Raw genomic sequence first — 15,223 nt, forward strand, 5'->3', positions numbered from 1 at the left:
CGTCAATTCATTTGCTTGTTAATAAATTACATGTCCATTCATTTTATTTATCGACAGATATACAATTATCATGCTTTGAAAGACAAAAATTATTTTTAATATTTTTCTACAATAATATAAGAACATGTTGAAAAAAATTTCAAACAATAGGTACACATTTTGAATCGTGTAATTTTTCCTTATGCGTGATTGATTAATTTGAAATTATATTTTGATAAAAATTATAATCTCATGTTTTGGGTATTTTAGAGTTTAGCGAGTCACAACACGGAACGATTTAGCTAATGTGTGTCTATCCGTTATTCCATTTTTCTCGTCGCATTTTTTCAACCAACCTTTCGACAAACGTCACGATTCAGAAGTGGCATTGATTTTTCCCCCTTTCCTGCCAGCTTGTTACTCCATTATTCGCTTTGTGATCGTATGCGAGTTTTACGCTCGACGAGACGGCGCTTTAATTATCTTCGATCGCGTTTTCGCCACGAAATGCCATATGTGAAGTCGCTGAAAATTCCATTTATCGTACCACGGCGATTATTGGCCTTGCGTTTTGCTGACAAGCGCATGAGCATCTCATATAAATCACCGGAAAAAGTAAACGGATGTGACGGATAAGGCGTGCAGTTTGATAAGAAAATCTCCGTCGGATGTGAACCTTTAAAAAGCTCGAGTACGATGACATTTTATTACCCAACGGACTTTGGGTAACCCAGTTTTCTCAGTGATATTTCTAAACGAAATTATATTTATATATAATAAAATATTATTTTATTATATACATATAATATAATTTGTAATTTCTACATTTATTTTTAATATTACAATTTACTATTAAATGTATTTTCTTGCGCGTTACCGTAAAACAGATATAAAATTTATATACATCAATTTATTAAAGAAATTGCAAAGTTATAAATACACCATTAATTTATACAATCACTACATTTTAATACATCTTTTATTCGTTATAATTATTTACGCATGTCTCAACATTAATTTTTCCTTTTAAAGGATTTAATACTATTCTATACGAATAACGTTTATGACATTATTGTACCAATAATAATCCAATTTTTAGTCAATTTATAGTCAATAAAAATCCATAATTATTTTGCAGAATATTTTAAAATTATTGCTACGTAATTTAACAATGTATGTTACAAAGTAAACTATATTGTTCTCACATTTAGATGTTAATAGAATTTAGACAAATAATTAAAAGTCGAGAGATTTAAATTTTTAGAAAAGTTTTCTCATACAAGGGAGGCTTTAATCTTAAAAATAATAAATTTCAACCGTCTTTTTCGATTTCTAATAAAATCGAAAAAGTAACGAGATTTTTCGGCTTTCACAACTTTAGTAACTTTTGAACTTTTGCAAATAGAAATTTCGTATCTGTGGAAATCGTGAAATGTGGGCAAATAATACGGAAAAAGTGTGCGCGGCAAGAATGTAAAAAATTGCGAGGCATCTATTTTCATGAAACTGTAGTTGCCGGCTCGCTCTCTAAAATGCTACGGCGCTAAACGAGTTGAGATACGAGGGCACCGTTTTCAACCAAGGTCACGGACACGATAATACAATAGCGAGCGTGCCAAAAAAAGTTTTATATAACTGGGAGAAAGAAATTTATGTACCCTGAAATCGCGGAAACACGCGAACCAATTGTTTTTGCTATTTTAAAATGTGCCAATATCGAAAATACGAATATAAAATCGTGAGATTTGTGTTCCGTTGAAATTTTTCATCCAATCAAATATCATATACATATACATATACATATACATATACATGTGAAAAAACAAATTGACGAATTTCTAATAAGGTTAAATATCCGTTCCCTAATTCCCTACACGTCTGTTTTGAACATGTTATAATAATCAATGTTGATGTGCATAAAAAAAAAAAAAAAAAAGTATTTTCTCATGATGAACCAGAATAACATCTTTCCATGACATAGCTCATTTAATGGAAATGAAAGAAAACCATTAGAATTTTCAATCATTCACACGGAACAAAAGCTGTTAACATGATACACTGCTCCGGCACACTAGAATATTATCCTGCCAACATCCCTTCTGAAAGTAATCCTCCTTCACTCAGAGTGTTATCGATCCCGTAGCAATCGTGATGACTCTCGAAAAATATTGAAATTTGAGACGAATAAATTCTAACGCTAACAGAAATTATTGATATTGATATGCGGCCTTTTAAAGATACAGGTAGATTCGATAAAAAAAAATTAAGGTCACGAAAAAGACTTAACTCTGCTAGAAAGATTAAAAAGGAGAAAACATGTAGGATGAAACGAATGATTATTTTTTTTAAATTGATAATTGAAAACTTAATCCAAGGTGGCAAATCGAGAAGGAATTTATAAATTCATAAATTCATTAGCAAAAACGCGAAAAAAAACCCACTAAAATAAGACAAATTAATCTTAAGATCAACGTTTTGCAATTTATTTCTTTCATTTTAGACTAAAGCCAAAGAATAGATTCATTCAATGTATTTGCAAGATTAAATGTTTCTTTTATATATATATATATATATATATATATATATATTACGCTAATTTTTGCTAATTACTAGGTTTCTAATTAATAGATCTTCTATAATTAGTCGTCGTTTTGCTATGAAATAATAAACGAAGAACACGTGAGTAATACTCTTCTGGCGGTTCTTGTAATATCCGATAATTGGCACTTGATATTCGTCCAGAATTGCGCAATTAAAGACTTCCCGAGACTGAGGTCACGTCCCGCCTCTCTTCTATCTTCTATTTTTGACCTTAATTAATATAAAATATTCATATGCCTATATTTTAAATTTGCTGTTTTATGAATTCAATTATCAAATTTTTTTTATACAATATACATCATTAATTGTCTTTATATATAAATTGTGTAAAGTTTCAAACAGAAATAAGAGATTCACCTTTTGCATGTGTATGTATATATCATATATATATGATAAATAAATGTTTTCTAATCAAGATGCAAATTATGATTAAAAGTACCTCAAATATATGCATATATATCTTTATATGTCGCAATTTTCTCCTTTATATTTTTATATTTACGTCAGTCTTTCTCGGACGAGTAAATATTTTTCTAATTAACAATAGCGCAAAGCTTGCAAAAAAAGGATGTTTATTTGTACAAGGCTTCACTTTTTGTGCACACTCGACGTTAATCAAAAGTCTCCTTGTATTATTGGCCACATTTCACAAATGACAAATGTGATGACATGCGCATGTTTACCTATAGAATTTAATAATATTCTTATTATAGATTTATATACATATATGAAATGCAAAAAAAAAAAAAAGAAAACATTTTACACGAGTCATCTCCGAGAATTATAAATAATATTGCCAACAATAAATATTATGATGGTTTCAAAAAAAAAAAAAAAAAAAAAAAAAAAACATCGATATAAAAGCAATATTTCGAAATAGAAAAATCCATATTTATTCCATGCTGCGGCAGAAAGTTAAAATTTCATGGGCACGACAGTTTTTTCGATGAAAAACGTATCACAGTTGTATATCAAATTGCGTGCCTACAGGCAACGCGAATGATAAATATCGCGTCGATGAAAGATCAAAGATAAATGAGAGATAGTGTTTGGCTGTCTTTCCAACACGATCAATAATCTTTCCGCTTATATAAATAGCCGCTATTGATTTTCCACTTTGCAACGTATTCTTCGTTTGCCTTCTCTCATCGGATCGCCGGCCTTCGATATTTCATAGCGAACACTATGAAAACAAACAATTCGCTTCTTCATTACAGTCTACATGAGGAGTATTACGTACCTGTAGATGATAAGAGTCGGTTGGGCCAACACAAACAAGTTAAATGTGTAAAAGTACAGAGTTGCAATATATCAATCTACGTTCGAATATGTCGTGTCGGAATTAAATTGCCTTTGTAATTATAATCTCGCGGTTTGTCGCAAAAAAGCTACTAGCCAAAATCTCTCATTGCTTGTGTCGTTAAATCTTTTATGTTTGTGATAGAAATTTTTCATAATTTTGAATATATATATATTTGAAAAGAATATAAATGAGAGATCGATGATAATCAAACAAAATGTATCAATTATATTTACATTGTTATAAAAAGAGATTTCAAAATTTTTTTGCCACATCCCTTAAGGGGGGAATTCGGTCTAGAGGCCTGATTTTTAGGCTTTTTTTTTGCAAATTTTTTATAAAGAACGGATAAGATTAATTAAAATAAAAGTTTTTCCTATTTGTTAAGCAACTTTTTAAGTATCTTTTAAAATTTTTTTTATTGAAAAATTCCAAGAATTAAGCTGCACATAGCAGTTCTTCTAAAAAAAAAAGTAGTTGCACGGTGCACACGATTGGGGCCGTTCTGCTTATCAGAAACAAAAAATTCAAAAAGATTCTTAGAATATATGAGTTTGGATATCGCCCGAAGTAGAATTATCAAAAAATATTAATTTTTTGAAATTCTACAGCCCTTTAAAGACGAAAAATATAGCCGAAAAATTAAGACTTATTTTCAAAGTGACGCCGTTTGTTATTTTTGCATATTTTTTATGGGTTGAGAAAAACTGCTATATGCAGCTTAATTCTTGGAACTTTTTAATAAAAAAAATTTACTTAAAAAGACACTTAAAAAGTTGCTTAACAAATAGGAAAAATTTTTATTTTAATTGATCTTATTCGTTCCTTATAAAAAATTTGCAAAAAAAGCCTAAAAATCAGGCCTTTAGACCGAATTCCCTCCTTAAATGTGAGACAATCATTTGGAAGAATCGCGAAACTTGAGTAATTTCAGTTTCGCAACTGATTATGTCGTAAATTTGCATTTCAATGCAGAGTGCCTGTTACACGATAAATTATCGTATCAATGTAAAACATTGTCGACGTACGTTTTCTTGGTTGTTATTCTAGTTTTGTATACCGGCATCTTCTTAAATTTACGTTGGACCCTGTGACACATAATATACGTGACAAATTCGGGTCATGTCAGCAAAATTCAGTATAATTCTAATTTAAGGAAACTGTGAGATGTATGTCTAACTTTACAAGGTAACACGAAGCTTTAAGAAAATTATCTTTGGAGCTTGATATTCTCAAGCGAAAAAATTATAATTTAAAAGTTTAATTTAATATTGCCATCATGTGTGCGTATTTTTTAATAAAAATAAATATAATGCCTGTTTCTTCTTAATAATCTAAATAATCTAAATAAAATATGTAGAACAATGGGAAAACGAATTACACGTAAGACTAGAGAGAATTAATTATCATCAACATTTGAGATTTCTATTGTAGCAGAGGTGTTTGATTTTTCAATCACAGAAAATGAAAGAGTAAACGAGTTCTAATGCCATATCTTTTAAGAAGATTTGCTAATCCAGAAATTACAGTTGCAAAGATCAAAGAATAATCAAAAGTCAGAAAATCAGAGATTCTACAAATAATTTCTCATAGTCAACTATTTATATAAAACTAATCATCTTTTCTTTTTTTTTTTTAATATAAGGAAATTAGAGAGAAATGTTTAGAAAAAAAAAACACACCATTTTTTACTATTTAAAAAGATTCGATTACACTGAAATAATTAGGGAAATTTTTTAATAAATTTATATTTAAATCTGTTTAATTATAATGAAATATAAAAATGTCTCTCTCTTGCGTGCGTGCGTGTGTTTTCGCAACATTAATTATTACGAAAGCAGAATTGTGTTTTCATTAGCATTGAGAAAAAAAGAGAGATCCATCTTTATATTATCTTTCTAAATAATTTTCTTGAAAATTATCATTAAAAGCAGATGGTTTTTTGTGGTTCATAAAATATATCATCTATTATTATAAAATACAAGATACATCTTTTTCTCTCTTTTCAAGGTTAAAAAAAAATGTTTTCTCACATACAATCTTTCGATCGCTTACTAGTGTCAAGCTCACGGCTTTCCATTCTCCTATCGACACGTCGATTGAAAAGTATTCAGCCACCGCACATGGAGCGCTATAGAAAACTCGTTGTTGACTCGTGTTCCTTCTCGCTGCACACGATCGGATAGTCTGGGCAATTGTTCGACTTTTGTGCCACGTCATGTCGAAAAAAACACGACAATATCAACTGCATGGTGGGTAATCGTCACGAGGTATCACGATTCCATTGAGACAGGTTGATGTCTTCAAGTTTTATATCGACAATCAGTGAAAATTTGCGGTAAATAAAAAAAAAAAAAAAAAAAAAATGTAGAAATTTTGTAGCTAACAAGAAATCTTGTAATTTACAATTAGCGTAACTTTTCTTCACGCGCGCAGGACCAATACATTTCATTTCTCTTTAAGCCGGATTTGAGAATCAGCAATTATTCTTGTTTACATTGTCATCTCGTAGCATCGTAAATCCATTTGTGTGTGTGTGTGTGTGTGTGTGTGTGTGTGTTTACAAGTCCCATAAGTTAAAGAGACTTGGGTGTTCCCAATGGTTTCTCAAGGATGTGCCATTTCCTTCATCGATTTACGATGACGCGTACAATCAATTAGATTTCTCCATCTTTTTCCGACGTTTTTATTTTATCTCGAGGGTAAACGGTTTTTTTTTTTTTTTGCTGACAGAAAGACTACAGCTTTTCCGAAATATCTTTAAAGATTTACTTTGTTCGTCATTAGATAAGTTAATTTAATTTCATACCACTCTCGAGTAACTTGTGTAAATTTTGTCGATATACTCTTCCCCTTCGGCGTTGAAAGAAATTCTGTGTGATATAAATTTGGTTCTAATATGAATTACAAACACCTACCGATTATATTTTAGATATTAAAAATATTATCGGTGTTTAAAAAAATTTCCGCTTGCACATATTTTACGTATTATTTTTATTAGTTTGCTGAAAAATCAAGATACGCAATCTCGGTCGAGTTTACTTTCTTAAATTGCAATGAACGTATATCGCTACCATGGGAGCAGTTTTAATTCTTGTAAACTTTTACGTCCAGTCCTTAACTCTCAGGACGCCTCTACATTTTATGTAAGACGAATTGGCGCATACAAGTATATATATTTAAATCGTAAAAAAAGCTTACAACTTTACGCATTAAAAAAATTATATTTTTCTTATACAACAATTTGCATAATAATAATGTTGATTATTATATTTAATATCATATTAATGAAGAAATTTACGTAAGAGATATAAATTTTATAATTGTATACACCTCTCATGTTTGACGTCATGCATCTATAAAATATCTCGGAGAAAACTATTCGAGTTTCTTGAGAGGAAAGAAAAGATAAGGTGATCAAAAGGAACGAAATAGTGAACGTGAGAAAGTTTGGCGAAAAGTGCACCTAGAACAAAGCAAGTTACTGCAATCAAGAACTCTCCGCGAAATGTGTCGCTGCGGATATAAAATTCGCTCGTACGTACTTTAACTGGGCAAACTCCAAGGATTTTATTAGGATATATTGGTGCTTGTCTTTGCTCGCGTGTGTCAACTACTGATCTTTTAAATTTTGTAATATTTAATTATTTATTTATTTAATATTTAATTATTTTATATTGCAAACTACTGCGAACTTGTGAATGTTGCAAAATAAGTAAGCCGCAGTATTTTAAATTGAAAAATGAATATGAAATATTATTGAAAAATATTTTTACAGAGTTATATAGCAGCGATATTGGTCCTTGGCTTTACACAAGATGCCTCGCTCGAGGGCAAAAAGTCATATAAGAAATGAATTGCCGGAAACCATAATTCAAGCGTCGTGTTGTGAAACAATATTTTATCATAAAATTGCAATCTTTCATAAAAAAAAAAAATATACGTATACATATATTTTTTTTCATATAGGGAAGAAACTAAAACCTTTTCGCGTGATATGTAAAAAATTATTTATCACTGAATCGTATATTAAATTTTGACAGCTATCAAAACACATACGCGATTATTGGGCTACTATAGAAATTCAAAAGTTATTAATTATACATTATATATATCTAAAACGGAAGTGTTTGATTAAGAGATAATGTTAATTAGATTGATATTTTGGCATACAAGAATTAATATAGTTTCGAAAATTATTATAGTTCATCACTAATATGGTTAATTAATCATGATGCAATAAATTATAATTGATCTCTCTAATTTCTCTCACCCAGGTCAATCTAGTATGGATTACGAAATTACATGTATATTATATAGAAATGCATATACATTTATATACTTGGTAGGCGTTTTCGTACGAAAGTGAAATTTACGCAGTTAGTTAGTCCAATTACAATTTAATTTACATAAAGCGTACTTAATCAATATCGATAAATATGACACGTAATAATACTATTATTATGAATTGTGAGATTTCATAATTTACAGTGCTACTTGTATCTGAAGCCACTTATATCAGTAGTTGTACTCTGATTCCATCGAGAAAAAATATATGCTTAAATTTGAACCATAAAGTACGTATGACACAAGTGAATTAGTGACAATAGTTTCATTTACAATAATTTTTTCATTTTTTTTTTACAGCACCCCCGTGCTAGAATGCAAACCCGAAAACAGATCGGGACGAGGTCCCGGAGGACGTCCAGCCCCACTTTTACGATCCCGAACTCTACCAGCCATTGTCGCGCCTGGTCTCAATATACTTCAAGCTCAAATCGATGCTCGTTACAACAGTAAGTATAAAGAGAATTTTGATTCTTTTCCACCTTTACACTTACTTTTCGTACAAATACTGTCTTGAGCCATTTCTTACGACAATGTTTCCTTTGTAACATATATTCTCTCTCTCTCTCTCTCTCTCGTATTGCCTGCAGCTTTTTCGCGTTTCAAGTACGCAATTATCTCGAAATGTCTCTCTTTCATCTTTCCATTGCTGGTAATCCGCTTTTAATACGCGAATACGATATTGTTCTTTACCATTGTTCTATTGCATCGTCCTATATCTTTCTTCTCGCGATACGGTAATACGTATATATTACCATCATGTAATTTATATGTAAGAATAGTTGGAAAATAAATTAAAATAATCGTTATTTATATATATATATATATATATTTTTTTTTTTTTTAAATCCACATCAATATATTATATATATAATAATTCTTCAGTCCACTGCACGTTATTAATGCATTATCTTTTTCTCCGTAAGCCTCCGTTATTTCATAGGTGTAAATTTCTCATTACTTGTAAATTTCTAAGTTCCTATATACATGAGTAGAAATGTGATTACGTTGAAAAACAGCTTCTCACCATTTAATCATAGTCCTCCTCTTTCGCTCGCATTCAGCGGTAACAACGGGGATATCAGTCGTTCCACCTTCCAATACGGACAATACGACTTGCGCGAAGCGCGGAAGCACGGCTTCCCAATGTACCAAGCTTCTTACACCGAGAATATCTTTTACGGATGACACGATAGGTAAGGTACCAAGAATTTATTGCACAAGTCATAAAATCTCTCGAGAGAAGTCTCTCTCTCTCTCTCTCTCTCTCTCTCAAGTTTATATCTGAATTTCAGTCCCACGCTTTAAAAGCTCTGTTTCACACTTTTGTAGTCTTATAAATGTTCCATTTTTCTCGTTGTGCATGCGGATTATCTGATATAAATAGATCATCTAATAGAGGATTGTCAATTTTTCGATTGAGATTTTATTCAAACGATATAGTTGGCGATTTAGCATATTTTAATATCCTCGTCATGTAATTCCTCATTAATGTAGAGTACAAGCATGCTTGTGTGTGTGTGTGTGTGTGTGTGTGTGTATATAAAGATGATAGAGTTATTATAATTATTAAACTTATTATTATAATATTAAAACAACTTAAGTTTAATTTAAATTATTGCGGAAAACGTACTCTTTTAAATTAGCATAATTTCTTGCAAACTTTCCTCATTATTCAAATAATCAGCATTGTGTCTTTTATTGTTTTCTGTCTTTTATTGTTTTCTGGTTTGCGTTGTTTGCACACCCAAATTAGTAGAAATGCATTAAAACAAAAGCGCGTTTTTAAATGTTTTTAATTTTAATAAAGCGCTGAAATTAAGTTATTATACAGATTTAAACAATTATTTGCGTGTTAGCTGAAAACAATTTTATTCGACTTCCCTTATTTCTCGATCTTAAAATTGCCTTGAAGAAACTTGATTAAATTGCAAGATTGTTGTGTTGGAAATGTGTTGCAAAACTCGTGCTCGGTAGTTACCGGAGATGGATTTTACGGCGGTATTGACTCTTGTCGGGTTAGGGGCAGCCTAGAATGGTTGATTGCGCGTCACGTTCCAATTCTTCATGTCGGTTTTCCTCTGTGACAGCACGCCGCGTCTCCGACTCTGGACCAGCGAGCAGAGAATCCTCCAAGGAACACTCAGCAAGAAGCGGCAGGTTGAGTACATCCAGCATTGGCGGCTCGCAACCTCTCAACCGGCTTGCCAGGCTCTTGAACCAGAGACCGAGCTTCACCCCAAGTGATGAAATTCCACGACGGCTCTCTTGGGAGAGGTATGTCACCGAATTATATCGATTATGTCGTGTACTTTGCTGCGATATATATATATATATATATATATATATATATATATATATATATATATACTTTCACGGGGCGAAAGTCAAGTAGCGATCGGATGATTATCTCATTTCATATCATTTGCATTCTGATCGCGCATAAAAGCGGCTTTCAACGCAACAAATTGAAATTACAATCTTAATTCTGCGACGATAAGCAAGTCGTATTTTTTTTTTTTTTTTTTTTTTTTTCCTATACACACGACATACAAGATCCATAAGAAATTTGAATTGAAATAAAGGTAGACTGTATATATATATATATATATATATATATATGGAACACGTGCTGCGAAAGATTAACTGTAACGACGCGAAGAGATATTAGTTGAAACCGATAGAATACGAGAAATTAGATGGAAAACCAATAGACAAACGTTAAGTTGGTCAAATTGCTTAATAATTGCATTCGGCATTTGCTTTGCAAAGTATTCTCGCCGAATTGAATTTTGGATTGGCCTTTGAATTGGCAAATATATCGCTAGAGAATCTAACCATTCGATTCTTCATTCCAACACGCGAACGAATAAAAGAAATTCTCGATTTTTTCTAACTTCTCATATTTATAGTTTCGCGAAACATGTTATAAATAATGTTATCCTCTTGAGTATGTCCACTTTATCATGCCGCCCTCATCAGTTGTTTCCCGGTAAAACGCCCTTTCCATTTTTCGTGTTACTCATGATACGATCAAGCATTCATTTCACGTAACTACAAAAATATTAGACGGTTAAAGAATAGGTATTTTGATGTAACGACGTATATAAATTGCTCGTATTAATCCAATTCAGAATTTTCAAAAATGTTAGCCATCTAGATAAATAATCGTTTTGTGATAAATAATTTCCCCCCCCCCCCAAAAAAAAAAAACAAAAAAAAAAAAAAAAAACCAATGACATTATTTATTATATTATAAAATGATTCTGACTTTTTTTCCAAGACTATTCATATTAAATTACTAAATATACTAAATATGTAAGTAAAATACATTCAAATTAGATGTATAGCAAATAGTCGCAATACAAATGTTTCCTAATATATTATTGTCGGTTTCTTTAGCAAGTAAAGTATTATTAACATCAGCTGATTTTTATCAGTTTTTTCGTCGAAATCGATGAACGGAGTGTGGAACAATTTCCTAGTTAGTGATACCATTGTGTCACTATGAATGTGTTCTTATTGATCGTGTCGATGAATAGCGCTCTGATAGATTTCCTGCGCATTATCTCGCTGTATGGGCTGTTTTCACGTAAATTAGACAGCAATTTTCTGGAATATATTTTTTTTAAAAACACAAATTCAATTTCCAGGCAGGAGTGTTGATTAGTTTCTAAAATATCCTCGTCGGAATACTCGACTGAAGGCACACTTTCGTTATTATTATTATTATTATTATTATTATTATTATTATTATTACTATTATTATGCGCAAGTGTTTTGCGTTACTGAAATTGGGGCCCCAAATTAAAATACAAATGTCGCAAAGTTATTCTGACAAGCGGTGATGTTGACTGCGTTCACGAGGGCCACGATTAAAGTAACAAGCTTTACTTCCAGACTAGTTTTCGTCAGAAAGAAAATATTTTACCGTGGAGATTAAGCGTGGTTAAACTTACTCGGGGAACACATTTATTATCCTTACAGATATATATATATATATATATATATATATATATATATATATATATCTTATTTCTTGCTATTCGTTCTATTCTTATATTTGTTATTAATTTTAAAATACGTATCTCGAGCAACTCTACGCACTTGCAACACAGCTCGGGATTAAAGTAATATAATATCTTACAGAATGGTATGCTACATGTTAAAATTGTGACTGGCTAATTTTGGTTTCGACGAAAAGGCACAATATTGTCGAGGCGTGAATATTAAATATACATAGATGCTAGACATCTAGGGCATTCTCTATCGCGAGTAACATCTGGCGCCTTTATTATACCATAAACGCGTATGTGCTCTCGACGATATTAAATTACCGTCACCGAGGCGATGGTAGCGACTGGGAAACGCTTAAAACGAGGGAACGCATCCTGCATCAGCAGTTCGTGCGAACCGCACCCATGAAAATGCATCGATCGCATGATTTACGATCTTCGCCACATTAACGCATTGATATTGGTTAGAATTTCATTTCCTTGCTGATATCAAAGAGAATTTGGCACTTTATATTTTACTTTTCCCTTTATGAATTACGTGAACTTTTCGCGTAAAATGTGGTAAAAAGTGAACATCAAAGATAAAAATCAAAATTATGTTATACATTAAATTTACAAAAAACAAAAAAAAATTGCGTCTCTCTCTCTCTCTCTTTTGTGTAATAAAACGAATATTAATTGACAGACGAGAGTGCAGTACGACGAGTTCCTGTCTGCCAAGAAGCAGTTCGATCGACAGCGTGGCGGAATGGGGTTTGACAGGAGGAATAGGAACTGTCGCCGGAAATAACACTGTAGGTACTGGCAACAATTATGGTCTATTTGTGGAGCATCAACCCTTAAGAAGAAGTCCAAGCCCGCTGTTGGGAGCGAGAGGTGACAGATTGAGTCTAGTGTCACCTAATATTGGCAGAAGAATTAAAGGACACCGAGCGGTCGTAGGTAAGTTTTATTGTAAATTATTAATTCAAAATGCCCTATAAAATAATTACTTTACTCGTTATCGAGAAATAGAAATCGCCAACTTTATGCGTTTGCGAAATATACAACTATCCTCTTTCTTCTCTCGCCATATTATATATATATATATATATATATATATATATATATATATATATATATATTATACAATATATAAATGTCTTCAAAGTTTCTAATTAAAACCGTTTGCGCGAACGTTAATAAGAAGGTTAATTAATGAATTGCTCGGCAGCACCTAATCAAAAGGATACTGCTAGCGCAATTTTCTGCAAATTATTAACCGGGCTGTAGTAGGATTTTATGGCTGAACTACAATATTTGTAAATTAATTGCAAAAGATCGCTCACAGATATAACGCTCGATATATATTTTTCTTTCTTGTAGTTATATTTAGATATAGATAGAATCGGTAAAAGGGGACTGATAAGAACTTCATTCAGTGAAGGAAGTAATAAATTTATTTGTAAAGAATAATTTAAAAAAACGATATTAATAATCGTTTTACTTTGCCGTAAATGATAACGGAAAGTCTTGGAAATTAAATTTTATAAAACATGAAATTTTATTCAAAGAAGTAGAAATATACGTTCTCTCTCTTTCTCTCTCTCTCTCTCTCTTAAAATATAAAAGTACATCCTTTTCCCCTTTTTCATATTAACCCCCTCAATAATGCGTTAATGAAAAACTAGTAGTTTTGTATTGCGAATCAAGTTTCATCGAATTGCTCCGCACGAAATGCTCGCTCCAGCAGATTTGATTAATCTATATCTGTACAGAGTTTACAACTGCCATGGCAAATTGAGTTCAAGTAGTACGAATCTTCATTACTTGTAATTTAATATATGTTTAGAGTTGCAGCTTCTCGATAATCATCCATAATAACGTAACGATGAAAGTTATAAATTTCATTTATTCAGTTATCATTCGATTAAACGTAATTTCACGCGACTACAATTTAATATACAATTTATTGCAGCAAACAAACTTTTGTATTTATATACACAAGTTGAAATATATTTATTTTTACTCCAGTACATGCATATGTGTGTAAATATAGTCTCGAAACGGTTAGGTTCCTATAAAGTACGAATGACAGTAGTGGAAAAACATGAAACAGGCAATATTTACAACATATCATCTAAGAGAATATATTTTACGACATCGTAATAGTTTTTTAGTACTCATCTATAAGTATTGATTGCAATATGAGCGCAAAATGAATGAAATAACGGTATAGTTGCAGGAAACTCAATAACTATATCAGTTAGGAAACAAGGGAAACGCGTTTAACGACTTGTAATTGATAAATTGAAAAAGTTGAAATATAGAGTTTGCCTTTCGTTCTCTATTACTTACCATAATGGTAATAATAATGCGTTCAATCGCAAAACGTAATATTTTAAATTTTGCATCAAATTAAAATTAAACTGTAGCGTAAAAAAAACAAAAAAAAAAAATTATAAACGCGTAAAAATTATTATTTGCAAGATGACACATTCTTTTTCATGACTATCGCAAATATTTTTCATGAAATTTCTCACACGCCGATCTTTCTCATTCTTCCAAAAAACGATAAGTTTTTGACGTTTTAATAAAACAGGTTCATTTATCATTATCATCTATGATAAAAGTATTTCTTGAAACGTTCTTCTCGAGGGATAAGCGAGAGATCGCAAAAGTTTTAGTCATCAGAGATCGGAGATCTGTGGCTTAAAGTTAAATTGCAGGAATAATATTGTTACCGGAATTCTGAACACTTATATAGTGTCAGCATAATTATCTTGACGAATTTCAAAAAATGCAATTTTAAATAAAACATTTGCAATCTTTTTTTATACTGAGCGTTTAAATTTAAATCTTTATTTATACAGTACTTTGGCCAAGTGTCTTCTATTTAGTCAAAATATAAAAAGATATTCTCTTGAACGCGTGTGTATTAAAGAAATCTTTACGCGCAAGAGGTTCATTCAAGTTCGTAATTGCTTTTTACAGAAGCTCT

At 31.3% G+C, this 15,223-nt stretch overlaps 1 protein-coding gene across 4 annotated transcripts in view; it reads left to right on the forward strand.

Annotated features, from left to right (window-relative positions):
- Nucleotides 1-15,223, forward strand: part of Wake (ankyrin repeat and fibronectin type III domain containing protein wide awake) — a 74,692-nt gene that overhangs the window by 24,952 nt on the left and 34,517 nt on the right. For 2 of the 4 annotated variants that reach the window (XM_072904740.1, XM_072904742.1), the window contains exons 3-6: nt 8,528-8,676; nt 9,268-9,423; nt 10,318-10,504; nt 12,929-13,185. In XM_072904740.1, coding sequence (XP_072760841.1) covers nt 8,528-8,676; nt 9,268-9,423; nt 10,318-10,504; nt 12,929-13,185 — 749 coding nt within the window. The remainder of the gene's footprint in view (nt 1-8,527; nt 8,677-9,267; nt 9,424-10,317; nt 10,505-12,928; nt 13,186-15,223) is intronic. The other 2 variants (XM_072904741.1, XM_072904743.1) reach the window with 2 other exon arrangements.

Source organism: Anoplolepis gracilipes, chromosome 13 (assembly GCF_047496725.1).
Source record: "Anoplolepis gracilipes chromosome 13, ASM4749672v1, whole genome shotgun sequence".
Lineage (NCBI taxonomy): Eukaryota > Metazoa > Arthropoda > Insecta > Hymenoptera > Formicidae > Anoplolepis > Anoplolepis gracilipes.